Here is a 27,942-nt window from a genome sequence, read left to right on the forward strand (position 1 = left end):
AAGTTAAAATAAATATATAAATATTTGCGATATGAGTTATAAAAAATTGTTTTTAAATTCTTGTCAGTAATAATAAAAATGTCATGAAATTATTTCGACCTTGATGATAAATAAATAATATAATACACTTTGTGTAATTCAAAAAATAAAAAATAAAATTTCATTTAATAAATTTAATTTTAACTTATTGAATTTAATTTGGCAAATATAATTTAACTAATTTTTTTTATGTTTACAAACATCATGTATCAAGAATAAATATAAAATTTCAAAATAAATTGCAAATAGTAAATACATCAGTGTTAATTAGTAATTTTAAAATTCAAAAAAAAAAAAGAAAAAACTTTAAATTTAATATTATAATTATAAAAAAAAATTGTAATAATTTTATTTCGTAATAAAAAAACTAAATTATAAATTAAAATAAAAAAGTCAAAAACGAAAATATAGTTTTTTAATAAGAAATATATTTTTTATTTTATAAATCATTATAAAAAAACATTTCAACATACCTTATTAAAAAAATAATTATAAATAATAATTATGCAGTTATACAAGAATTTGCTGCTTTTAAATTAACCCTTGTAAGCATTGCTTTTAAGGAACCATTTGAAGCAACATCAAAAGTCCTTGGAAAATTTTCACCATCTGGTCTAGCATAAAGATGCTGTAATATTTGTTCCCATCTAACTGGTCTTGTCAACTGTTTAACTAACAATTTTTTAATCTCCTCAGGTGTTAAATAAGGTTTTCCCTTGACATTTGAAAAAACTTGTAGTCTAAGTGGATTTATTTCAACAGTACTGAGTGCTTTTTTAAATGTATCAACAGCTGGTTCCATTAACGCTGTATGAAATGCACCAGATACTGGTAAACGTTTAACACGAATAAGACGAAGTTCTCTCCTATTTTTTTCAATGTATTCAATGGCTTCTTCATGTCCAGCAATTATTTTAGTTTGTGGACAAACAAAAATAGCTACTCTGTAATAATAAAAGCAATTACAATCAATACCAGCTTCTCCAACTAATAAATATTATAATTAAATTTTTACCTGCAAATTGGATCAGCAACACCCAATTCTTCAGCATACTTAATTGATGGTTCACATATTTTTTTTAAGCTAGAACCAGCTTTTATAAATACAGATATCATTGCTTGTTTATTTAAATCACATGCTTGTTGCATTGCAGCACCTCTAACACCAGCAAGTCTAATACCATCTTCAAATGATAAACCACCAGCAAATACTAATGCTGGTATTTCACCAATACTATAACCAGCAACTGTTTTACATCCTTCAATTGATGTTGGTCTTTCTTCACGTAATTTTTCAATAGCTGCTAATGATATTGCTGTTGTTGCTGGTTGATTATATTCACATCTATTTAACTTTTCTTGTGGACCATTTAAACATATATCTAACAAATCATAACCCAATGCATCATTAGCTACTTTAAATAATTCAGTAACACGTGGAAAATGTAAATAATCTTTAACTTGTCCAACTTTAATTGTTCCTTGTCCAGGAAATAAAACAATACTTGTTTCTTGTGGATCTTGTCTAGGACGTTTTGGTTGTTCACTTGGTAATATTGCACCATCTGGATATGGTGATGTTTTCCAACTTGTATCTGCTGCTTCATTATAACTTGCTGAATTATCTAATAAATCTGTTATTTTATTTTCTTCTTGGCTTTTTAAATTACTTGGTGGTTCATCTGGATTTTTAGAATTACTTGTTGGTTCTTCTGGTAATTTAGTTGAATATTTTTTTGACACAACATACCTGCTCCAATTGATGAGACTCAAGTGTACTCCTTCAGACTTTGACAGTATTAATCTTGGCCACATTTTTCTATTAACAAAAGTAAATTTTTGATTTATTTATTTAATTGTTAAATACTATTTTCATTTGTCTTATTTATTGGACAATTTTTTTATGCTCATGTGGTTTTCTATAGATATAACCTAGCCTTACGTTTCGATTGTTGTTGTTTTTTTTTTCGCCGGGCTTGTAGAAATTTTGCTAACGACACTTTACACTGATTTACACTACCCTTGGATGTTATGGAAAAACCGGCTAAATATTTTTCTAATATAATTTGTTGATTAATTTATTAGCATTGGTAAATTTAATTTTTAATTAATAACAAAAGGTAATAGTATTTGTTTGACATAGCCAACTAGTTCTTCCATCTACTTGAAACCATGTGTTTACAATTGTGTCGGTAATAATTATTTTAAAAACAATAAATAAATAATAGTTTATAATAACACACGTGCTCCATAATTATTAATTTTTAAAAATCAATTATTATTGTTATTGTTAGGGTTAAACATCAAATATCGGTTTGTTTATTTGTCATCAAAAAAAAAAAAGTAGGTATGTATGGACAACGTTATTGTAACGTTTAACTTTGAGGTTAATCATTGACATAAATAATAATTTTTTTAAATAATTTACAGAATGGAGCAGTTTTGTCCATTGTGTCAAAAAATTGGACAAATGAAAATAATAAAACAAATGCAAATTAATCCAAAGGAATTTATCATCATGTGTACAGAACCTAAGGTAAATTTAATTTTTTTAATTTTTAAAAATCATCTTTGGCAATTGTAATATTGATTGTAATTATTGATTAAATTTTTTTCAGTGTCCTTGGCCATTTGGATATGAAAAAATAGAAATAATACCTAGAGATTTTAAATTAATTTCTAAACCACAGAAGAGGAAAGAAAAAAAGAAAAATACTGTTGAAATTGATAAACTGGTACTTTATACACCACCAGTAACACCAAACGAAGACAGCACATCAGAAATTGACAGCATGACATTATTAACAACACAAAATTATTCAGCTGAACCGAGTAATATTAAAAAATTAAGTAAACATGATAAAAAAGCATCATTACCATTTAACAATAATAAAAGTATATTTGACATTGATGATTCTACAACTGTGCCTAGAAAAGAAATAGATAATTTAATTGTCAAAATGAATAAGTCAAAAAATTGTGATAATATTAATAAGTTAGTGAATAAAAAAATTAAGTCAAATGGCATAAAAATTAAAGCAAATAAACGTCAAAAATTAAATATTACAAAGCAAATTAAAGGTGAAAAATTGTACGTTTTGAAGCAAAAAAATGAGTCAAATAACATAGTTAAAAGCTCAACTGAAATTAGTCATGAGAATAATATAAATTTAATTGATAATTCACTGCCAAAGATTGACAATATAATCAATGAAAATACTATTAATTATAATGATAATATTTCATTAGAATTAAATAGTAATTTAGAATCTTATCATGATATTGATAATGAATTTAATATTGATGGTTCAAATGCATTTATTGGTATTCCATCAACAAATTTACCAGTAGAAAATTCAATTGTTGCATATGACTCTAATATTACAAATGATACTTCAAATATTGTATCTGAAAATTCAAAAATTTTAGCTGATAATAATTTAAATGGCAATAATGATTGTACTTTTAGTGGTCTTCAAAATTTTGATGATTTAATATCTAATGAATGTTCACAATTAACAACATATCAAACTGATGACACTGAGCTTGATTGGCTCAGTTTATGCTCTTAAAACTATTATAAAGAATATTTGTTCCAAATATTTTTAATTTATTATTATGTTATTTTGTAATCAATGATTAATTTATGAAAAAAAAGAGAATGAAACATTGATTTATCATCATAAAACATTGATTATCTAAAATATTGTAAATAAAGAATTTTCTTTTTTTATCCTGGAATTTTATATTTTTTATAATAAAATTTAAATACTTTAATTGATTTTTTATTCTATTTTTTGAAAAATTAATTTATTAATAAATAATACGTATATTTTTGAATTTTATTTTTAAATTCCCGCGTATTGACGCCATCTTGGTTGGACAATTTCTGTCTTCTTTTTTTTTTTTTATGTTTCACTGAGTACTGACCACTGTGTCTGTGTGTCATACACTCACTTGCTTTTTACATGAAATTTATATTAAACGACATAAAATTACCCTTACTTTTTCTAAATTAAACTAATTTTTTCTTTAAAATCATTTTAATATTATTAATTTTCGTTCCGCATTTTTTATTCCTGGTAAATTATATCCTAAGGATATCTGCCAATAATTAATTTACCAATTAAAGTAATTCAAAAATTTCCTAGCTAAAAAATAGATTCAAATCTATGAATTATTCTCAAGGTCCCAACAAGTGCGATGGTGGTGTAATGGTCAGCATAGTTGCCTTCCAAGCAGTTGATCCGGGTTCGATTCCCGGCCATCGCACATTTTTTTTGCCTTTTTTTTTTATATTCCACACAATTAAATATAAAAAAAGCTCTAATAAACAATTATTATTTATTTTTACGTCAAACAATATTAACAGTCCAAAAAAAAAATAACAAAAACCAACAAATAAACACAAAAATTATAAATAATTTATCTTATTTTATTTTTAAATAAATAAAACCAATTTTAAATAACTACAATATTTTTAATTTTTATAATAATTTATTAATTTGTTCATCAAATTATTAAATGTATCATCACTTTGCCATATGTCCAGGGTAAAAAAAAATTACACATTCATATTTAAAAAAAATTCACACACAATATTTATTTTGAGTATATACAGTTAGAATAAAAAAAAAAAAATAATATAAATTATAAAATACCAAAAAAAAATTCTACGAAAGCATTAGGACAATTTTCATCCCCCCAACCACATAAATAATTTTTTTTTTTTAATTTTTTTGTATTGATATATACCCTTGAGTCAGCAAGCATTATTTGAAACGCATTAAAATGCCGATATTTCGAAATCAAGCGGTTTTTTCGGTCGCAATTATCTTTCATCGAAAAATAAAATAAAAAAAATTAAAAAAAAAAAAAAATAGCCCGTCGCTTTTGTGTCTCGATCACGTTTTGCCAGGGCCTCTATCAGTCAAATTACATCCTGACAAGCTTGACACGTAAATTGCTCAACGAAGAACAGTGTCTATATACCGGGTGTTACGAATTCTTTACGTATGTGTGTGCACCGTTTTTGAATTTACTTCGTTTCCTATCATTATACTTTTTTTTTATATAAATATATAAATATACAACATGGAAATTTAATATTCCTGTAACAACACTTTTGTCTAAAAATTTCGTTAAAAATATATAATCGATTTGTAATAATATTTCAAATAGAAAAAAAATTTTCAAAATCATCTACATAATTTTTTTTATATCTTAAATTCTCGACAATCAGATGAGTATATTTTTTTTGTATCTAAATCGTTTGAAACTTCATTAAAAAAATTGATGAAAATATAATATTTCAAGAGAAAATTTACGAAAAATTTAAAAGGTTTTGCAGAGTTTTTTTTTTTTATCTATGTGAAATATTCCTTATGCTGTTTATCAAAGTATAAACTTTTTTTTTTATTTGATCTATGTTCTTTTGAAGTGCATAATAAATTTTTTGTCCACATGCTTTGTCAATACTTGTAATTTATAAATCAACATCAATTTGTCTGGCAAAGTTTTTGTTTGATATACTATTCACCAAAATCCATAGAAAAGTTGCTGAAAAAATAATAAAAAATAGAAAATTACCTTCAATGACAATAGTATTTTATTATAAATATTAAGTATCATCTAAAAATCGAAAAAAAAATATATTTATCCAAAATTTAACATTTTTTAAATATCAAAATCAATCGTCTATTTTTTTCAAAATTTAACATTTTTTTACACGTTAAATAAGATCATTTTAAATACCAATTTCAAATATTTAAAATAATAATTAACATTTAATTTTTCCTCAATTAAAAAATCAACAAAAAAAATATTTATTTCATGTTAAAATTAAAAAACAATTCTAGTGAATTGAGCACTGTCAGCCAAGCAAGCCACACTCGAAACATTCAAGTTTATATAAAAAAAAAATAAGAAAATGTAGCTAACTTTTATGTGGTCCGTACAGTGCTATTATGTTTTTTTTTTTTTTTTTTTTTTTATGATACATCTTTTCTTGTATTCTTTCTTATTTGTTAAGCATCGAAAATTATTTATTAATTTGATTTTTATCTATGCCTTTATTACATCAAAATAAATAGATTTTTTTTTTTTTTTATTTTGCTATTTTATAATATTGATTTTAATAAATTAAAAATTATTTTTTTTTTTTGCCTGGGTGTCTTTTAAATTGACACGATATTATACTCATTTAAATTAATCATTTAATTTTTTTTTTTTTAAATACTAAAGTTTAAAATTTTTATAAAATAATTAAATCCAAAATCATTTTAAAAACCAATTTCCAATATTTAAAATAATAATCAACATTTAATTTTCCCTCAATTAAAAAATCAACAAAAAAAATATTTATTTCATGTTAAAATTAAATAAAAATTATAAAAATTTTACATTCAATTTTTAAATATATATTTACATATATTGTTTAAATTTTTCCTCGACCTATATTCAAATTAAAAAAATTAATCAGGTTAATTTCAAAAATACATAAAACATTTTTGATGATGTCGACACAGATCTGTCTCTTTGAATATATATAAATTTTTCTACTCTTATATTTATTTGCCGGCGCTGGAATATTTTTATAAGGACCAGGTCACTTTATATTTAACATCAAGTGACAGGTGCAGCTGATGTTTAGGTTCTTGTAAATACCTTGATGGCTTGATGCAAGATTGTTGAATTTAAAATACATCCCAGTGTAATTATTGTCCAAGTACAAGAGATAGAAATAAATATACTTTCTCTTTCTTTTATATTCAAGAGAATGACGGATTGTAATTTCTCTCAAAAGTGTATCGTTTTCATTCACATGATGTATTCACATGAATGCACACTGAATTTCTGATCCGGTTTCTTTGGCTTATGTCTGAAAGGCATGCAACTTTTTTTTTTTCAAAAAAATAATACTGATGAGAAACAGATTAGTTACTTGCTGTCGCTCGTGCCACCAAGACAAACTCAATGCTGTTAAATATATGAATTTTTTTTTCTCTTTAAATTCTCATTAATCAATTTTAATTGATTAAATTTTTTCCTTATAGAATCTTTACATCAATTATGAATTTCCTTTAAACTTTTTATTATTTTTCCTTCATAGAAAATTTATCTAACAAAATAGAGAGTATAGTCTAAATAATCCACAAAATTAATTTTAAAAAAAGTTTTTAAATACACTCTGCAAACAATTACTAATTAAAATTTATAATTTAATTGAAAAATAATATTGAATAACTATTTTTTTTTAAATCGCGTAATGCAAGTCAAGTTGCAAGTGCACTATATATTTTTTGACTTTGCGGGGGCCTATCATCAAAGGGGGTCCTAAAAAAGTAATACCATCTATGTCGCGTGGGAGTAAAATAATAGTAGTTGTTATCGTGATCCTAATGGGGCGGAGTCGACATGCACCAACCAGCATACTCGCTTGTATATTTCTGCCACAACTGTATATACACTTAATTTTTTTTCCCTTTTTTTTTTTGTTCTTATCCTTGCAAACATATTATTATTACTAAACACCAGTACCCCAAGTAACCAGTCATTCTTTAAAAGAGCAAGAGAGATGATAAATTTGTAACCACATACGCTCAATTATTATACATTTTTTTTTTTTTATATATGTATTTATACTAACACCAATATAATGTTTCGCCGCCATCATGATTTATGAGTATTTTTTATAAATAAAAGCGGTGCTTTCTTTCTCACTAATAAACACAATTTTTAGTCAATTTTTTATTATTTTTTTCTGTCTTTTTTAGATTTAGCTTATGTCTTTTTTGAAAATTTTTTTTTCTTTACTTTTATTTTGTAGAGATGGGTGTATTTTGTATTTGTTTGATAAAAAAATTATAGATGTGTATAGATAAATTTTTAAATAGTCAAATTGAAATTTTAATAATTTTGAAACGATCAAAAGACAAGTTTTTTCAAATAATATTAAGTAATTTTGTGAATTTCTTATTTTTTATTTTACAAAATTTATCGATTGATTGATTTTTATTTATTTTTTCTGTCGATTAATTAATTTAACTATGTTTTTACAAATTTTTTAAAAAAACAAAAATTTATTTTCAACGAAAATGAAATTTTTTTTTCTCGTCGTAATTTTGCTGACTCAATTTAAAAATTTTTTTTTTCTGTCATTATTATTTTCGTAATTAGTAATTTTATTTAAAATTTATTTTAAAAAATTAATTCATTTCATTCAAAATTTTTTTTTCCAAACAGAATTACTTTTTTTTCTGTAAAATTTAGCTTTGAACAATTTGATATTTTTTTTTCTTCATTTTTATTGAAATTTTAAATTAATAAAATTACAAAATTAATGTTAACTTTATATTGACAATCTCGTTGACATATTTTTTCATTTTTTTTGTTAATTAATTAATAATTATATCACAGTTAAATATTATAAAAAAAAAAAAAAAACTTATAACTTTTGTTAAAGATAGGTGTTATAATGCGTAATCAATTGAAAGAGTTTAAGTGTCTTTATTTTTAAATTATTTTTATTATTTACCGTCATATACGTAACGGGCATGCGATATAGCGTGTGCCAACTTTGTCGAGTTTGTATTTTACGGGTCCCACATAATAGTACAAAGATTTAGTCGTGCTCACATCACAATTTATTCAATTTAATTTATATAAAATCATTTTGCTTCAACACCTTGACATCGTTGGTATTTTTATCTTCATTTCATTCTTCTTTATTTTATTTTTCAAATATTTTTTCTATATATTGTTTCGCATAAATTATTCATCATTTATTTCATACACTTAATATATCAGTCTGATTATTTTGCGATTGTACGACAAAATTAAGTATTTTTTCATTCAAATGTCACGTATATAGTTTAAAAAAAAAAAATTATTATTTAACCTCTTTTAATTATCAAAATCAGTTTGCAATTTATTTAATTTTTTTTGTTGGAAAAATTGCGTTTTATGTGAAAACATAGTTTATTTGAAAAAATTAAAAAACCGCAATGTCGTGAGTTTTTTTTTTTCCGTATCGTATTACATATTTTTGTAATTTACGACGGTATAATGATGACGGATGGCAAGATTACCGATAATATATATTTTACGATTTCAAAGCTCAACGAATTTATATTTTTTTTCATATCAAATATTTGATACAGCTTATTAACTTAATATGTTAATAAGAAAATTTTTTTTATTTAATAATTTTGCAGTTTTTAACAATAATAGATTTTTCTATTTTAAATAGATAACTATTTTTGCATTATTAATTTGAATTTTAAACTGAGTAAAATATTTAAATTTTAAACGCGTCGGGTAAATTATTTCGTGCAAAATTTAAAAATTTAATTTATCTAACGTTTATTCTAATAGATTAAATTAAATAACTATTACTTATCGATTTATTGTAGTTATCACAATATAATTATTAGTATTTAAAAAAAAAAAATTAATGACAAAAAAATATTTCATCAAGGTTCTACCGAGATTTGAACTCGGATCGCTGGATTCAAAGTCCAGAGTGCTAACCATTACACCATAGAACCAGAAGATGTTCGAGTATCGTTTCATTTCCGTGAAGATTGTAACACCGAAATACGACGTATAACATCTCTCATTGTTGAATTATTTTTAATCTAAAAAAAAAAAAAAATAGCTCTATTACATTAAAAACAATTTAAAAAATATTTCAAAGAAAATAAATTACATAATTTTTTTTTTTTATAAATTGTTTTTTATCTTGAAAAAAGAGTTATGAGTTTTTTTTTTTAGCCAACGTGATTTTTGCATTTCATAAAAATGAATATAAATAATTTTTTTTTTACAGAAGAATTATATTATTGTACAGAGGGGTGGGTAAAAAGACGACGACGATTGTATTGCATCGTTTATTTCATACTTCCTGCTGGTATGTGGTTGGATGATGGGAGCTTTCGCATCATCCACTTGGACTGAACTGCAATTAAAGTAATTGGCCTTATTGTGCTGTCCAGAGCAAATTCTAGTGAATGGAGCACTGTCAGCCAAGCAAGCCACACTCGGAACATTCAAGTTTATATAAAAAAAAAAAATAAGAAAATGTAGCTAACTTTTATGTGGTCCGTACAGTGCTATTATGTTTTTTTTTTTATGATACATCTTTTCTTGTATTCTTTCTTATTTGTTAAGCATCGAAAATTATTTATTAATTTGATTTTTATCTATGCCTTTATTACATCAAAATAAATAGATTATTTTTTTTTTTTATTTTGCTATTTTATAATATTGATTTTAATAAATTAAAAATTATTTTTTTTTTTTTGCCTGGGTGTCTTTTAAATTGACACGACACTATACTCATTTAAATTAATCATTTAATTTTTTTTTTTTTTAAATACTAAAGTTTAAAGTTTTTATAAATAGTAATTAAATCCAAATTATCATAGTTTTTTTAAAATATTTTTTTCGATAATTAAAAATATATTTAAAAATAAATTTAATGATAAAATAAAGTCATTATTATATTGATTATAAATATATAAATAAACTTATCAAAAATCCAATTGACATTTAATTTTTTATTTTTAAATAACATACACAAGGTTATAAAAATTTTTATATTTATTTTATTGTTAAAAAAAATATGTGTCGTGTTAACACACCTGTATAATGAAGGTTTTTTACACTTGTCTTAACGTTGGATAATTATTTGGCAATTTTTGTTTCAATGATTCCTCAATGTTCTCAACAAACATATCATTTTTATTTTCGTCAGCAGATGGTCTTAATGTTTTATAAAAATTTCTGGGTGGTCCAATTATTTTTTATAATAAAAAAGACGCTATTTTCATTTGTTTTTTGCTTCTGTATATTATACAGTATTTTTTTTTATTTTTATAAATAACAAATAATAAATAAAAATAATTTTTTTGTGTATGTAAACATAAACTGGGTATTAAATTTATCATAATTTATTATTTTCAACACTCGATTAATCAAATAAACAGTAATAATAATTTATTTTCCATTTTGTAATATTTTAAAAACTAAAAACCATTTAAAGCTCAATCAAAATATGACAATTTTATAATTAATTTAATTTTTCATTAAACAATTAATTGATATTTTCATTTATTTATTTATTTGTTTCTTTTGTATTTAATTGATTCATTATTTTCTTTATTTTTCTATTTTTTTATTTATTTACTCAATAATTAATCAATTGCCCAAGTAATTTATCTATTTTACTATTTATTTACCTATAAATTTATGTACATTAAAAAAAAAATAATAATAATTTTACAATATAATTTCTAATCAATTTGAAAATAAAAAAAAATAATGATTTATATTTTTTTTAAAATAAAATATGCAATTATTTATTGAATAAATATAATAACCGAATAAAAAAAATATTTATATAAATAATATTAAATTAATCAATAAATAACGTAAAAAAAAAACAAAAAAATAAGGAATTCCTTCGAGCCGGATTTGAACCAGCGACCTATGGATAACTCTTGTCAAACAAACCAACTACAGTCCACCGCTCTACCAACTGAGCTATCGAAGGAGATGGACGGGGACAGCTAAATTTTCTACTTGAGTCGGAAGATGTTTACACTTATATTTTCAAGGTTTTACAGACTCAAATTAAGATCCAATTTACTCACCATCAAAACCCAAATATTATTTAAAAAAAATGAAATTAATTACTAAATTATTATCAAAACAAAAATTAACTTCATGTTGTTTTGAAAAAAAATAAACTACATAATTAACATTTATCTTTTTATTTACAATATTTTATATTTAAAAAAAAAAATCATAAAAAATAATAAAGAAATCATTAACTAGCAATTTTAGTGATTACTTTTATAAATTCAGTAGCACCTTTTTTGATTGCTTTATACACAAGTATCGCCATAAAACTCTAATGAGAGCTCCCGTAAAATTTCCACATTTTTTTTTTTTTTGCAACATATACCTATCATTCTCCTCGATTTAACACATATTTTTTATTATCTTAAAAAATATATAATAAAAATATGATGATTACATAAATAACGAAAAATATAACGAGAGCTGTATCACAATTTTTTTTTCATTTTTTTATTCTCAACTTGATTATTTTTTTACTAATAATAATAATAAGGTATTTATATCAGCACAAGTTACAAATCGTATATATACAATTTAAAAATAAAAAAATAAAATTTATTATATTATTTTTCTTTGGTTTAATGATATCCTCACAGCAGGTAGTTTGCACAAGAAACTTGAAATTAAATGTATTTATATGTACCGGTGTATCATCAGCACAATATCCCATCAAAATATAATTTGGTATTTTAAATTTAATTTTAAAAATTGTGTGTGTGTATTAGAGCTATTTATTTTTTGAAAAAATTTAAATGAATAGGTCTAATGTGTGTATAGGTGAATGAAAATTAACAAATGTCAGATGTTGAGTTTGACTGTTGCGAGTATATCTATATTTACAATTTAAAGTTCATCAAGTTTATCAAGTTTATCAAACAATCGGGGTATTGAAGTTTGTACTATCCACATGTAACATGTTGTTAAACTTTGTTTGACAGTATATAAATTTATACAATTGACATTTGACAGGATAATATGCTTGTCTTGCATGTGCGTATGTTTATCAAATTTTCAATATTAATTTGACCCATTTTAGACATTGATTATAACAAGTTGATAATTTTTTTTCATTGATTAATTGTATTTTAACAATTAAAGGTGTTCATTAATTATAATTTTTCATTTGTAGTTTTGTTTTTGGAAACTCGAGAATTATTTATTTTCTTTTTTTTTGAATAATATTTGATTCATTTTCAAATGATTTTTATTTTTTTTTTTAATAAATTATTTCGTGAGATAATTTGCAATGTAGATCAATAAAATTAAATACAATTTGTTAATATTTTAAATATCTTTATTTTCAATTTTTTATTGACATAAATTCCTAATTATTTAGCAAGAAAATTTGTTATAAAAATAAACAGAAAAATATTTATGTAATCAGTCGAAAAAAAAAAAAATTTGAAAGCAAATTTTAATAATAATTTTTGATTATCTAATAAAATAAAAATAAAATGCCAATTTATATATAACTAGACAAGTAAATTTTCTTTTTTTTTAATTAAAAATATTATTGGTTGTCTAATTACATAATAAATTTATTAAACAAATAATAATTTACTCAAAAAAAAATTAAATTAATTTTCCATCAAATCTCGTCATTTAGCCTTTAAATAATTAAAAAAAATTTTTTTATCACAATAATTTTTTAAAAAAAAGTAAACAACTTAATGTTACAATATTAAATTTTTTTTTTTCCTTCAAACATGTTAAATTTAGCTAATTAAATATAGCTGTGAATAAATATTAAAATTGATGTTTTATATAGGATTTGAACCCCATGCATTATATTTATATGAAAATCGTCGATCCGTGCAGACAAATTTCCTATCATTCGTTGACTATCTTATACTGTGTCGTCTGAAATACATTCTGGGTGGAAAGGGGGGTCACAAGAGGGAGGAGGGTGTGTGCAACTAGTTATTAAAAAAACGATATGATCAAAAAAATGACCTAGCGCATTGTCAGTCATCCCTGGTCATATTTAAAATAAAACAAAATCATTATTATTATTTTTTTTTTTATATAAAAAATATTTTATTTTATTATTTTATATTCGCATTAAATGTTGAACTCATATGTGTGTGTGTGTGTACGTTGGGCTCGCAGATATTATGGGCGCGCGCGCTCAGTGCGTGATTTAATCGTTTTATGTATATACGGTGTTGCAAAGTGCTGGACGAATTCAGGATACACCGGAAGTTTTTCAAATACCGGAGAATCATCTTTTGTTGTAATTTATATGAACAAAAAAAATTTTCTTTTCATTATTTTTACTGTTTTTTGTTGTAACATTATCATTAGAAACAATTAATTTAGCATTTAATTATGAAAACGGAGTTTTCTATTTTATTTTTTTGATCAAATAGTTGATAATGGAAAATGGAAAAATTATTAAAAAAGGAAAATAGAAATCTTGTTTGTTGGAAAATAAATTTTTAGATGGAAAATTTGATGGATTATTATTTTAAATTTCAATTAGGATATAGTAAAAAAATTATTCTGTTCGTTATAGAAATTAATTTCGATCGATTTTATTTATTTAGTTTTGTGGAAATTATGAAAAATATTTTATTGTTATTATTTATTTATTGTTTTCCGACTTTTCCTGGTCTTGAAAATTTTTTTCATTTTACTATTTTTGTATTTTTATGGAAGCAAAATGCTAAATGAATTTTGAAAGACAATTCGGAAGAAAAAAAATCAGTAATTTTAATTTTTTGTTCTTTTGAATTTTGTAATATAATTGTATGGAAATTAAACAAAAAAAATTTATAAAATCAATAAATTTACTGTATTTTAATTCCTACAATATTATTACAAAAAATTTAACTGGTTTTTTTACCTTTATAACATTAATATAATAAAAAGCTTGTACCAAATTTTCTCCTTCAATTCGCGTATAAATAAAAAAATATTATAAAAACAATTCAACTTGTTAAACATCAAAAGCCATAAAAATAAAAATGTAAAACAATGAATATTTACATTACGAATAGCAGACGATTGTTTTTATTTTTTTTTTTTATAATTTTATAACTGCATGTAACGACCTACGACACGAAAGCCAAATATTTTTCTCCCAAAAAAAAAGTAGCAGTAGAAAAAAAAAAAACGTTTGATTGAAAAATACCAGAAATTATACATTAAAAATAAATAAATAAAAATATTTGTAAACATATTAAGTAGAGTATAATTTTATTATCCAAATGAGTCATATTTTTTTCACATCAAAGCATCGAATTTAAATAATTTCTATAGCCATATAGTATTATTATTTTACTTTTTTATCACGATGTAAATGATGATTGTTTTATTTGATAAAAATGCGTGCAAGTGTATATCACACGCAATTTCAAACTTGAATTATAAAGATTCCATTGCGATCGTAAAAAAAAAATACATATCATGTTTGTTAAGTAAATTTTTGAGTGACTTAAAAATATTTAAAAACTACTCAATTAATTATACCAAAAGCCAAAAATTAATTAAGCTCATTCAAAGTGAATAAATTAGATTCAAAATTAAATATAAAAAATTCAAATTAATACTGTTTCTCAGCTTCATCATCAATTGATTTATCGGAAGTTTAAAAAAAAAAAAATCGTCAACGAAATAATGAAGTTGGTTGCATTGAAGAATCATCGCGTTTTTTTTTGACTCAAATGAAAATGTTAACACGATGAAGACTGTAATTTTCACAAAAAAGGGAAGCAGAACGTGATGAAAAAAAATGAAAAAAAATTACAACACAAATTTAGCAAAAATAAAATGCACACAAGTGTGACAGGTGTTGCTGACAACATGCCCAGAATATATTGCCTTCTGCCAGCAAAGTGTCGCGCGCGTTATTTTCATTTTTTTTTTCTTATTAATTTTTTCTCTCAATTTTGTTGAAAATATATAGTGCTGATAAAATATAGTGTTATCAGTAACATATCGATTTGAACGTATTTTATTTAATGAGTTTGAAAACACTTCCGTTTATATGAAAAAAAAAATTTTTTTTTTAAATAATAAAATAATTGTATACGCGCGCTTGAATTATTACGAGATGTTTATAAATATTTTCTCGGTAGTTTTATGATAAAGTGACTAAACGATGAGGCCCAGAGGCGTGTGTATATGACTTTAATATAATATTGAAACACAAATTGGACTGGTGGTTAATTAGGAACATTTAATCGCGTTTTAATCGAACACCAACTACTCCACCTTTTTTATTTTTTTTGTATACTTTTTTGTTGGTATTTTTTGTTCTTGTTGGTGGTTTATGTTTTTTAATTTTTTTTTTAATTCTGCTTACATGATAAGACCCTTTGAGATATATACACATATTTATTAAACTTGTATGTTGGTAAAATCGTAAGATTAACAGGGTAAACGAGCCAGCCTGTGAGATCAATTTATATATTTGAATTTGTAAAACGCACCTGGCTTTCAATGCTCAATTTTTTTTTATATAATTATTTATTTATAAAATTGGATATTAATTTTTATAAATTAACTTTTTATTTTTATTTTTTTTTAACAATACATGTATAGTAATTAGAAATTGGAAAAAATCTTTTGATTTTTCAATCGAAATGATTGAAAGAAAAAGAGGAAATTTTGATAAAATTGATTCATAAAATAATTGGAAGATTTACTTTAATAAAATTGAGTGCATAATTTGTGACTATTTAAACTTGTTTATTTGTCATTTTTTATTTAAATTAATCCGTTAATTATTTAGCAAAAAAATTAACAACAAAAACAAGTAGAAAAATAAATTTAAAAGCCAAATATTCGTAGAAATTTTCAATTATTTCGTTAAATAAAAATAAAATAATAACAAATAAAAAAAGAATCTCTGTTTATAAACAAATGATAAAATTTTTTTTTTAATTAAAAAATATTAATAATATTCACTTGCCCGTAAAAAAAATTGAATTACTTTCTATCAAACTTCATAATGATTTTATCCATTAAATAAAATCAATTTATTATTTAAATTAATCAAAATTAATAAATATATACAATTTAAAAAAAGTATAAAATTTATAATTAATATTTCTTGGAATAATCGATATTATTAAAAATGTGTGAAGGAACATTTATTAAATAGTGATGACATTTTTATGAGCGTTGAAGATTGTAATTCAAATATTTATATTCACATGGAGTCCTATTGAAATTTTTGGTTGATGGAAAAATTTATATATATTTTAAAATACAAGGAAAAAAGAGTTGTTTACCACATGCTGAGTGAGACTCGTTCATCATCCCCAGGGTGCGAAATTGATCATGCTGGGATGAAGCTTCTTTGTGAATTTTGTAAATTTTTACCTCTCTCTTAATCTTTCATCCAATGCCGACAGTAATTTTTTTTTTCTTTACAAATATATCTCATGCAAATATACATATGGTAAAGTTTCTTTTTTTTTTTTTTTTTTAAATGCATACTTGTTTGATTTGCGTATCTTTATTATCAGAAAAAGCACGTGCGCGTATCCGGATTTATTTCCTTGTGTTATAAAAGAGACGTGAAGAAACTAAGTAACTTTAAAAAAAAACTTAAAAAAAAATTAACAACATGAACATTATGTTACGGCTTGCCAATTGCGATTACAATTAACATTGTTTTATCATAATTATTGTATTTTTTTTTTCTTTATTTTAGTATGATTTCAAATTTTTTTTTTCTGAGTTCCCGTCTTGAATGTTCCGTTTTATTACCATTTTTGATGTGCAGTCAGTATAGGAATTGAGAAGTCATGGTTTTTTTTATTCTTTCGTCAATATTTGTAAATGCTTCTGATGCATTTACTGAAAAACCAGAACGAGGGTAAAGACGATATACCGCTGAATAAAAACCACCTGCATATGGTTTTTTTTTTTTATCTGGCGCATGCAACTTTAGCCTCGTTATTTTCTGTAAATTGCTGGATAATTATTTGTGATGTCGCATTGGCTATCTAAAATATATATACAGATAATTTAAATTATTTTTTTTAGATATATAAATTCTTTATATTTTAAGTCAATTTTTTGACAATACTCAACGCCCTATGTTAATTTATTTCGATTATATAAAATTTCTCTTTTCATTATATTTTTTAAAAAATTTTCTTGATCAAATTATTAAATTAATATTTAAAAGTAAATTAAAAATTTATTTTAAAATTTAAAAAATATTAAATTTCATACTTTTATAATATTTTAAAATAAAAAAAATTATTTTAATTTTAAATAATTCAATCGATTAAAAAATTATATTACAATTAAATATTGTGAAAAAAAAAATATTACACCTTTTGACTTGAAAATATGATAAAGTGAATTTGCAATATATAATTTATGATAAATAAATTATTTAAAGTATTTAACAGATGCACATTTCGGCGTCATAAAAAACACAAAAAGCCATAACAATTAGAAGCCAATATGTTTGCAGATCGTTGAAAAAGAGTTATCTTTATAATTTTTATACGAAAAAAAAAAATTACAGTGGGTAGGATAGATGTTCATTGATACAGTATGAGCATTACTCAAATACCTATCTCAAGTAATAAATAAACAAAAAATATAAATAAGTAAAATAAGCGTTACTTTTGTCGCCGCGAGTATTCACCTGTCTCTATACAATGCGCACGAAAGGCGCGTGCTCTAAAATTCTCTCAGATATATTATATATTCTTGACAGTATTTATTTTGAACGCATTATATATCATTTGATATATAAAAGCGGCATTTGATAAAAAGACGAAAGAATGCAATTATAAATATTGCTAACAGTTAAAAAAAAAACAAAACGAAATTGTAATAATATAATTATTATTTTTAAATTTTATAAATTTATTTTTAATTGATATGTATAAATATTTATTCATTTATTTTTTTGCAATATAAAAAAAGAAATAAATAAAGAGTATGTGTACAAATTTAAATGACTCAATTAGTGATCGAATTATATTTTTATTTATTTTTATTACGAGACTGTTTGTTTTTATGCTATAATTTAATAATGATGTATAAGTTAATTTAAAAAAAAAACCTGAACAATGGGATTTAATTTTTTTAGCATTAAATAATGCTTGGCCTATGAAGAGAATTTTTTGGAGATTAAATAGATCTTTTGTTAATATATTTACAAATTTTTAGAATTTTCCAGCTTTTTGTTTGTTTTTAAATAAATAAATGAAAAACAAGAAAAATATGCGTCCGTTCCATTGGTTTTTAATTATAATGACTCGTTTTGCATGTGGCCTAAATTGTGACTATAATTTGTTTGTTATAATTTTTTCTCCTTAAAATATATCAATCCTTAATTGTCATTAAAAAAAAAAATTAAAAAAAATCAATAACATGAGTATATAAAACTGCCATTTAAAAATAAAAAAAATAAAAAAAAAAAAATGATTTAAGAGATGCATGTGTACTTAAACTGACAAGAAATAAAAAAAAAATATAAAATAATAAAAGGGCTTTTAATCGGGTATATGTAGAATATATAGATACAGGTATATTTGATGCATCTGCCGGTTTCGAGGTGGGCCAAAAGTCGGTATTTCATGTTAGTGCAGCGCACAAGAGTGCAAGCATGATGATGAGTCAAGCCGCGGTGTGTCTCCGTCGCTTGATCATCACTGTATACACGTTTCCTTGCGATATAATTACAAGCTACATTTTTAACGTCCAATATTGATTATCATCGGGCACGTGTATTTTTTTTATATATTTTATTTATAAACACGAATAAATTTACAACCTGCAACTTGACTCAATCAAATGTCTTGAAAATAAAAAAAATTTTTTTTCTATTTTGTTTTATATTTGATAATTATTTATTTATATATAAAATTTATTTATTATTTTTATTTATAGAGGCTTGAGTAACATAATTAATTGAATTTCAATAATTTTATTATTTTTCTTAATAATTAAAATTTTTAAATAAAATTTCAATGACTCGCTTATTTTATTACAACTTGATATGTGTATCCGGTTTTAAATAATTCGTTTATGAGTAGTATGTAAATATGTAATGGACATTAATCCGACCTCACATGACATTAAAATGCTCGTTTTAGTTACGCTAATGATCATTGGAATTTAGCATCTGCTCAGCTGTTATATTTTTTTTCTTTTTCTATAACAAGTATCCAATAAATTTGACTTTTTAAAATTGTCATGTTATATTTGAATCTCTTATCAAGTGAATATTTAATTTAATATATAAAACAAAAATGATAATTGGAAGATGAAAATGATAAAATATATATTTAAACATATTTTTATAAAAATATAATGATTATTGTTTTTTTTTTTATTTTTAAAATTGAAAGGAAATTGAGTAGAAATGATATTTTTTTTTTTTTTTTTTAAATTTTTTTACATGTATTTTGTTATAGATTTGATTCGTATATTTGTAATTATATATCGGAACTAGTTGAAAAAGATACAACTCAAATAGAATGAGATGTTTTTAAGAGTTGAATTTTGTTGGACATTGACCTTGTTTTTTATTGAAAGTACACGGAGAGAAATCCGCACCAAATATTACTGTAGTGGTATCGTAAAAATCATAGCTGACGTCATTAAAGCGACTAATTCCCACTTATTATAATGATTATTAGTATATTTCATCTAAATTTTTTACTGTAGTCTACCGGAATTTTTGGAAGTCTCGAGTTAATGGTATACTTTATGCCAGAAATTACTGTAGTGAACAGCAGGTTTTGCCAGATGACACGAATATTTATTGAAAATGTTCCTAACCTTTCTAAAGTTTATTGTTTTTATTTTATTCATGAATTTAAATTAAAATACGGTGACACACATGAAAGTTATAAAATGGTTTATTTTTTTAAAATTAATAAACACATTACATTTTTATTCTGATGTTTAAATAATAAGGTTTTATTTAATTTTTTGTGACGTTTTTTTGTTTTGTTTTGATTAAAATTACTGTAGTGTAGTAGGAAATTCTAGTCGATCCTGGTGGCCTCCCCACGCAACTTCTCAATTTCAAGTAGACTACAGTAAAATTTGTTTGATACTCTACAGCATTATTTGCTGCGGATTTCTCTCCGTGTATAAATTAATTTCGAACGATTGGTTAGTTTGTCAGTTGCTCCAGTCATGGATACACGTTTTGTTATTTAATCTCGAGTATTATAAATACATTTAGAAATAATAATTAAAACAGTGATAAATTTTGTTATCAAAAACATATATAAATTTAATATTTCTTTAAATTGTTTTTAAATAGCTATTGTGATTTAAAATAAATTTACAATGCCGAAATAACTACATAAATATATTTCAAAAAAAAAAAAAAAACAATTAAAATTTGACTGTTTCTAATTACATAATTGAATAATTATAAAATTTTATATTAAAAATTTTTTAAATCAATAAATATTCTTTTGTAAAAAATATAAAATTACAGCTAAAAATATTTTATCAAATTATATAAAGCTAAAAAAATATAGTAAAATTATCAATTGAAAAATATTTCAAGTTAAATATTTTTAAAAAATTTTTAACTAATAATTTTTTCGTCAACAAATATTTATTAAAATACTTGAACATATTTTTTTTTCTATAAAATAACTCAGAATAATTATTAATCGATTGCAAGAAAAAAAAAATTACAAAACCAAATTTAAAATAAAAATAAAATACTTTTATTATTGTTTTCATTACAATAACAAATATATTATATACGACTGTAAAAAGAGGCACATTAATTAGTAGCCAATCTTTGGTAATAAATCCATTGAAAAAAAAATATATAAGGCATATTGCAAGTTGGGGTAAAAGAGATGTTTGATTAAAGATGTGCCTTGAATATTTGTTTGGTGGGGGTAATCAAGTTGCTCATTAAGTAAGACGTTGTGGCTGGTTTATGCGATTTAAAAAGTTATTGTCGGTGCGTGTATGCCCCTCGGACCACGCCTGTTACCTTTTATTTCACATAATGATATTCAAAATGCAGTAGCTCCATTGGTACCGAGCAACCTGCATGCAGATATACACCTCATGTATGTCAATATTTTTTTTTTTTAAATTTTTTATTTTATTCTTTAATTTTTCAACTGAAATTATCCATATATTTCTTTTTTTTTATATTTTTTATTATTTATTTTTAACATATTTACCATATTACTTGGTTTATTTATTTTTATTTATTTTTTTAAATATTGTGCATCAAAATGAGGGCATGAAAATCAGGATAAGCTTGGAGATGAATTAAGAGGTCTGGGTTCAACTTTATCCGGTTAATAAATTTTTTTTTTTTTTTTTAATTTTATGTATTATTATTATTTTTACTCTGAATGCAAATTATTTTTATATTTTTTTTTTTATTAAAAATTGATATTTCACTGGTTTAGCATAATTAAGTAAAAAAAAAAATATAATAATATTTTATGTGCTAATTATTACGTTGATAATTTTTTTAATTTTTTTATTTCACTTGGGAATTAAATAATGCTGAAAATAATTATAATTTCAAGAAATTTCCATCGAAAATTTTTAGCATATTGCCTTGAATGTTGAAATTAATTTTTTATGATTTTTTTAATTCAACATAAATGTTTGAATAAAACATTTTTTTTTCTTTTGTTAATTTTTAAAAAATGTTGATTTAATTTTTACAGAAAATTGACGTTTAAAATTTGATAATTCAACCTGCAAAAAAATGTGAAATTTCGAAGAATCGTTCAATTGAATTCCCAATTTTTTGATGACCATATAAAGTCATTGTAAAAATAAAAATTAAATTTCTAAGGTGACAAACTCTTTGTACATTTTTACCAAACGAAAAAATAATTTTGTTAAATTTCATAACCCAGTATTGAAAAAAAAAAAAATTTATACGTGAGATAAAAGAAAATATACATTTAATTATTTCAAAGACTTTAATGAATTTAAAAAATTAATTTATGATGTAATAATAATTATTTTAGCCAGGTGAATTGTGGTTAAACATGGTAAAGGCGGATACCACCTTTATGAACATCACGTGTACAATCAATCTTATATATTAATTTTATTTTTAAACTTTTTTTCCTATCGATCAAAACAAAAACTTTTGAGTCAATCAAACTTGAATAACGTGTCAAGTTCTTGCAATAAAAAATCGTCTTGAATTTAAAAATCTAAAATAAATATTTTTAGCCAAAAAAAAATTACAGAAAATTTAATTTTCAAGATGAGACTGCTGCTGCTTTGCTCCAGCAATTTTTAAATGTACTTGTTTTTTTTTTCTTTTGATGAATGAGTCATTCTGGAGTAAAGTTGACTGTCTTTCTGAATATAAAAATTAATAAACGATTGAAAAAACTCATGAATATATTTGACGTATTAAATTGTCCATGTACATTGAGTAAAAGACTCATTTTACTTTTGCGTCTTACAGAAGCTCTTGTCTGTTTCCCTCTGGGGCAATCATGTTTTTTTTTTTTTTGCAGTCATCAACACGCGATCAACATTAATGCCAATTTTTATTTTTATTTCATAATGTGTCTATGGTTTTTTTTTAATATTAAAAAAATTATTTTTAAACTTTATTTTTCATTGTGTTTAAAATTTTAGATAAATATTTGTAAATTATCATTAATTAAAAATGATAAATTATTTTTTTATGTTGATCATTAATGAGGCTACTGATTGACGGGTTAAAGCAAATTTATTTTCATAAAAAAAAAAAGAGTTAGATTTTGGAATAAGAGTTTGAAAATTTTTTTTGGTCTCACCTGGAATAGTGGTAGATAAATCAACGTGGCCAGCTGCTTTTTTTATTTTTCATGATACTTTGATATAAATCTTAATGCATTTGGAATGTCATTTTAAAAAAAAGTCATTAAAATATAGAAGCTTTGAAATTTACTCTGTTTTGATGTATTTTAAATTGCTCAAAATTAAAAAATTTAATTTATACGATTGCAGTTATTTAGAATTGTTTAATTATTTAACAAAAAAAAAAAAATTATTTAATTTTAGTTGCTTGTTTGTTTATGCAAAAATAATTTTTATCAATTTTAAAAATTATAAATTATTTATTTAAAGACATTTTTAAAAAACTCAGTCAATTTTTCAATTTAAACTATTAAAAATAATTAAAATTTATAATTTTATAAAATAAATATTAACTGTAAATAATAATAACTATTTAAATTATAAATTTTTCATTTAAAAATATTTATATTTTTGTTAAATTATTAGTCCATAATTTGTTAATAAAACTTAATATTTTTTCACATTAAAAACGCATGAAATTATTCCTCAAAAAAAATCAATCATAATTACAATATAATAAACAAAAAAAAATAAAAATAAAATAACTCAATTACAATTTTGCCAAAAGCCAGGAAATAAATATATTTTTTTTCCATTTGCAAAATTTATATATTTTTTTCAAAAATTACCGATACAGTTACATTGCCAAAAAAAAATTACATAAAAAAACTTTTGGTGGATAAAAAGAAGGGAAAAAAAATTGCTTAAATTCCAGGTAAATAAAAAGAGGGAATAAATTAAAATAGAATTATAAAAAATATATAATAAAATGGGTAATAGAGTGTCACAAAATAATATCTACACCCCTTTGTATATATAGCCTCAAGTGCATCGAGGCTTGTTCATTTTATTAACCTTTATCTTCAAGGTAATTCAATGGTGTCTCGTATACCACTCACACACCTCACTGTATATACATTTTTTTTTTTTTTTTCCATTTTTTTATATAAAAATATATATATTTTTTTTATTTGAAGTTGAAACCGCGTGTTCAGCCATGACGGAAGTTCCCCTCCAGTTTAGTTTTATGGTTTTTTACCGCCCTATTTTCCCTCATCTCTTTCTTCGAGATATTAAAAATAAAAAAAAAGGGTAAAAATGTATAATAAATTCATGAAAAAGGCGTTATCGCACTTGAATTTATCCCATGAAAAAATATAACAGTTATTATAATATATACATAACACCTTTAATTTCAACTTTTTTTTTTTTTGTAATAACATATATCACCAAAGATTATGTACAGAAAATTTCTAAAAAAAATATTATTAATTGTGGAGAAAGGTAGAATATTGTATGAGTGATAAGAAAATAATTTCATTTTTAAAAATGAAAATGTATTTAAAATCGACCGTCGGATATGATCGACAAAATTATTATTGACTCGTTGATATGGATCAGCAACTGTGGGACCATTTTATTTTTTAACTATTTGTATATTTATTTTTTATATTGTAGATTATGGATTGTGTACTCTGGCTTATCAATGTTTGACAAGCAATTTTATTTTTATCAAAATCTGTGATTACTTTTATTTTTTTTTTGAATTTTATAATTTTTTTGCTCCAAGTTTTGATCGTTTATACTGATTTATTTATAGGGAAGAATTTTATGACATTATTGGTTTAAGATTTTAACAATAAACAAATATAATAATAGAAATTAATTTCAAGTATTTTTATGTTTTTTTTTATATTTTCCATTTTGCTCGAAATGTAGTACTTTTTTGAGAAAAATTATCATTGATAAAAAAAATATTTCTAATTTTTCTAAGCAAAAATTTCACAAGATTATTTTTCTAATATTTAGACAATGCCTGAATATAATTATCCTAAAAGTTTCAAAACTAAATTTTATATATTTTTATTTTTTTTTCAATTTTACCTGTAGAAAAAATTCAAGACTTTTCGCTGCAGTTCATATTTATTATAGAAAAAAATATTCATTAACAAAAATTTCATGAAATTATATTTCTATAATTTAAACAACACGTGAATATAATTATCCTAAAAATTTCAAAGCTAAATTTCAATTATTTCTATTTTTTTTTTATAATTTAATATTTTTTTTTAATTTTCTAGTTTTTACCAAAAGCCATGTTTGTTGGAAAATATATTTCCAAGTTGAAATTTCTCAATATTTCGCTTCTAATAAAAAAAAAAATTACATTTCACATTTATTTTGAAAATTTCCTCATTAAAAAAATCATGAAAATATTAAATTTATTTCTCAATTTTAAATTGAAAAATTTAGCAAACAATTATAATTTAAAATCTCAAGAAATTTCTTCACTCTATTTGCACAATATCATATAATTTTTTTAAAATTCTTAAAACAATTTTAAAATATATATATAATAATTTCAAATGATAATTTTTGTAAGAAATAAATCGCTTCTTGTATGTGTGCATTAATGCGTTATGTTATTTTTTGGTAGACTCAAGATTGAATGAAATTGACAAAAAAATTCGTCGTAAGATCTTTTGTCGGTGTAATAAAATAGCAGTAGCCGTCGGATTGACGCGACAAATAAACACACTTGTCTATACATGATATATGATTCTTATTCTTTTGTATAATTCCGCCTCGTTATAAAACCAAAGAGGTATAAAGAGGTCGTCCCTCTTTCATTTCCCTGTTTTTCAATTTAATTTTTTCATATGCGTATCACTCCCACGGTGAATATAATAAAATACATAAAAAAAATATATATCCCGTTTTCTTGCTCAATTTTTTTTCCAACAAAATATTAAAATTTTCTAACAACGTATTTTCAAAAAAAAAAAAAAATATTAATAATTTATTTAAATTATTTTTTATTCATACAAAAACAGAAAAAAAAATTATAAATAATAATTTTTAACCTTGAATTTTATTATTTACTAACGAGATTTATATAACGTAATTTTTTATTCGCAGAATTTTCCATTTTATCTACGTAATTGAATTAATATTATAAACAATTGGATTTTATTTTTAAAATTACAAAAAAAAAAATTTAATTTGTAAATTTTTTATTATTATTATTAGTTATTTAAATTATTTAAATATTTTTATGAATTTTTTTCAATTTTTTATTTGTTTTTTCCGTCGCGTTATATTCGCCATCAAATATAGAAAAATGCCGTGAGCAACGAATCAAATATTATCCCTCAAAATTCAAAAATGATCTTCGAAATTTTTTTTTTTTTATTGATGGATCCCTGGTACAAGCCAATCATTGTTCTTCTTGGTAATAGAGCATCATCATCCATTTAAAAAAATATAAGTTTTTTTTTCCATCAGTCTTATGGTTATTTTACTTGAAAAGAAAAATAATATAAAAAATATAAATTTGCCTTCTTCGAAGCAATTTAGACAATGTGACTTTGGACGAATTGAGATCATTTACTCTCGTCTACTGCAGACATACCAGAAAATTTTAAATTGAACAAAATAAAAATTATCCCCCGCGAAATAATTTTTATGAATTTTTATTTATAATTTTGGCCTTTGGGGTGCTTTTATTGTTTAATTAACAAGTTTAAAAAATAACAGAAAATTAAAAAATTGTAATTTATATATTTATAAAAATAGTTCGATCACGCTAGAGCAATCTTTTCAACATTTTTTTCTAGATTATTTCTTCTAGTAACATTTGCTATTTGACCTAGGATACCTCCCTTTTCCCTCAAAGATTTTTTTTTTTTAAATTCCTCATACATTTAAAAAAAAAATGAAAAAAAGAATGAAATGTTTCAGTTTTTTCAGTGTAAATTATAATCTAGAAGAAAATTTAATAAAATTTATATTTTTTTTTGTTAATTTATTTATTTAATAATATGTGAAAAAATTATTTATTAAAAAAAAAAAATAAATAAGTTGTTTTTTTATTTTTAAATTTTTAAATTAATTTGTAACTATAATTTTCTACTGATAATTATTAACTGTAACTATTTATTTATGAATATTGTAATTATAATTATTATTAATTTTTATAATAATTAGAAAATATTTATTTCCATTTGTAAAAAATAAATAGAAACTCGACAGTCAATGTGACATTATTTGATTTTATTTTTTCTTTTTATTTTTATCTTGTTAATTGTATTGTTTGTAATTTTTTTAAGACTCAAGCTAAGTGGGTTTTATAAATGACTACATTCATCGGTCCGACTCCGTGGCGCAACGGTAGCGCGTCTGACTCCAGATCAGAAGGTTGCGTGTTCAAATCACGTCGGGGTCAGCAGTGTTTTTTTTTGGTCTTTTTTTATTTTTTTATTTTTTGTTTATTGACTCAACTCGTTCTGATTCGTCAATTAAATTTGAATTTTTAAATTAATCGAATGTCAAACTATTGATTCGATATTTTTTTTTTTTTCAAAATGGTGACTTTTTTTAGCCGGACTGTACTGTAAGGCCGACTTCGTGGCGCAACGGTAGCGCGTCTGACTCCAGATCAGAAGGTTGCGTGTTCAAATCACGTCGGGGTCA

At 22.8% G+C, this 27,942-nt stretch overlaps 2 protein-coding genes and 5 non-coding genes across 7 annotated transcripts; 4 read left to right on the forward strand and 3 right to left on the reverse strand.

Moving 5' to 3' along the window:
- Positions 1-449: 449 nt before the first annotated feature.
- LOC122853359 (probable malonyl-CoA-acyl carrier protein transacylase, mitochondrial) lies at positions 450-1,976 on the reverse strand. The gene is made up of 2 exons (XM_044153787.1): positions 1,055-1,976; positions 450-983 (listed from the first exon to the last, which is right to left on the reverse strand). Exons 1-2 carry the CDS (start codon positions 1,852-1,854, stop codon positions 542-544), a joined length of 1,242 nt encoding a protein of 413 aa, XP_044009722.1. The 5' UTR covers positions 1,855-1,976; the 3' UTR covers positions 450-541.
- Positions 1,977-2,029: 53 nt separating this feature from the next.
- LOC122853360 (metacaspase-2-like) lies at positions 2,030-3,689 on the forward strand. Its single transcript, XM_044153788.1, has 4 exons — positions 2,030-2,231; positions 2,334-2,386; positions 2,470-2,575; positions 2,658-3,689. Exons 3-4 carry the CDS (start codon positions 2,471-2,473, stop codon positions 3,609-3,611), a joined length of 1,059 nt encoding a protein of 352 aa, XP_044009723.1. The 5' UTR covers positions 2,030-2,231; positions 2,334-2,386; position 2,470; the 3' UTR covers positions 3,612-3,689.
- A 550-nt stretch (positions 3,690-4,239) lies between these two features.
- Trnag-ucc lies at positions 4,240-4,311 on the forward strand. The gene has a single exon. It is a non-coding gene; the product is annotated as a tRNA-Gly (tRNA).
- A 5,204-nt stretch (positions 4,312-9,515) lies between these two features.
- On the reverse strand, positions 9,516-9,587 carry Trnaq-uug. The gene has a single exon. It is a non-coding gene; the product is annotated as a tRNA-Gln (tRNA).
- A 1,912-nt stretch (positions 9,588-11,499) lies between these two features.
- On the reverse strand, positions 11,500-11,593 carry Trnay-gua. The gene is made up of 2 exons: positions 11,557-11,593; positions 11,500-11,535 (listed from the first exon to the last, which is right to left on the reverse strand). It is a non-coding gene; the product is annotated as a tRNA-Tyr (tRNA).
- Positions 11,594-27,622: 16,029 nt separating this feature from the next.
- Trnaw-cca lies at positions 27,623-27,694 on the forward strand. The gene has a single exon. It is a non-coding gene; the product is annotated as a tRNA-Trp (tRNA).
- Positions 27,695-27,870: 176 nt separating this feature from the next.
- Positions 27,871-27,942, forward strand: Trnaw-cca. The gene has a single exon. It is a non-coding gene; the product is annotated as a tRNA-Trp (tRNA).

This window comes from Aphidius gifuensis, linkage group LG3 (genome assembly GCF_014905175.1).
Source record: "Aphidius gifuensis isolate YNYX2018 linkage group LG3, ASM1490517v1, whole genome shotgun sequence".
Taxonomy (NCBI): domain Eukaryota; kingdom Metazoa; phylum Arthropoda; class Insecta; order Hymenoptera; family Braconidae; genus Aphidius; species Aphidius gifuensis.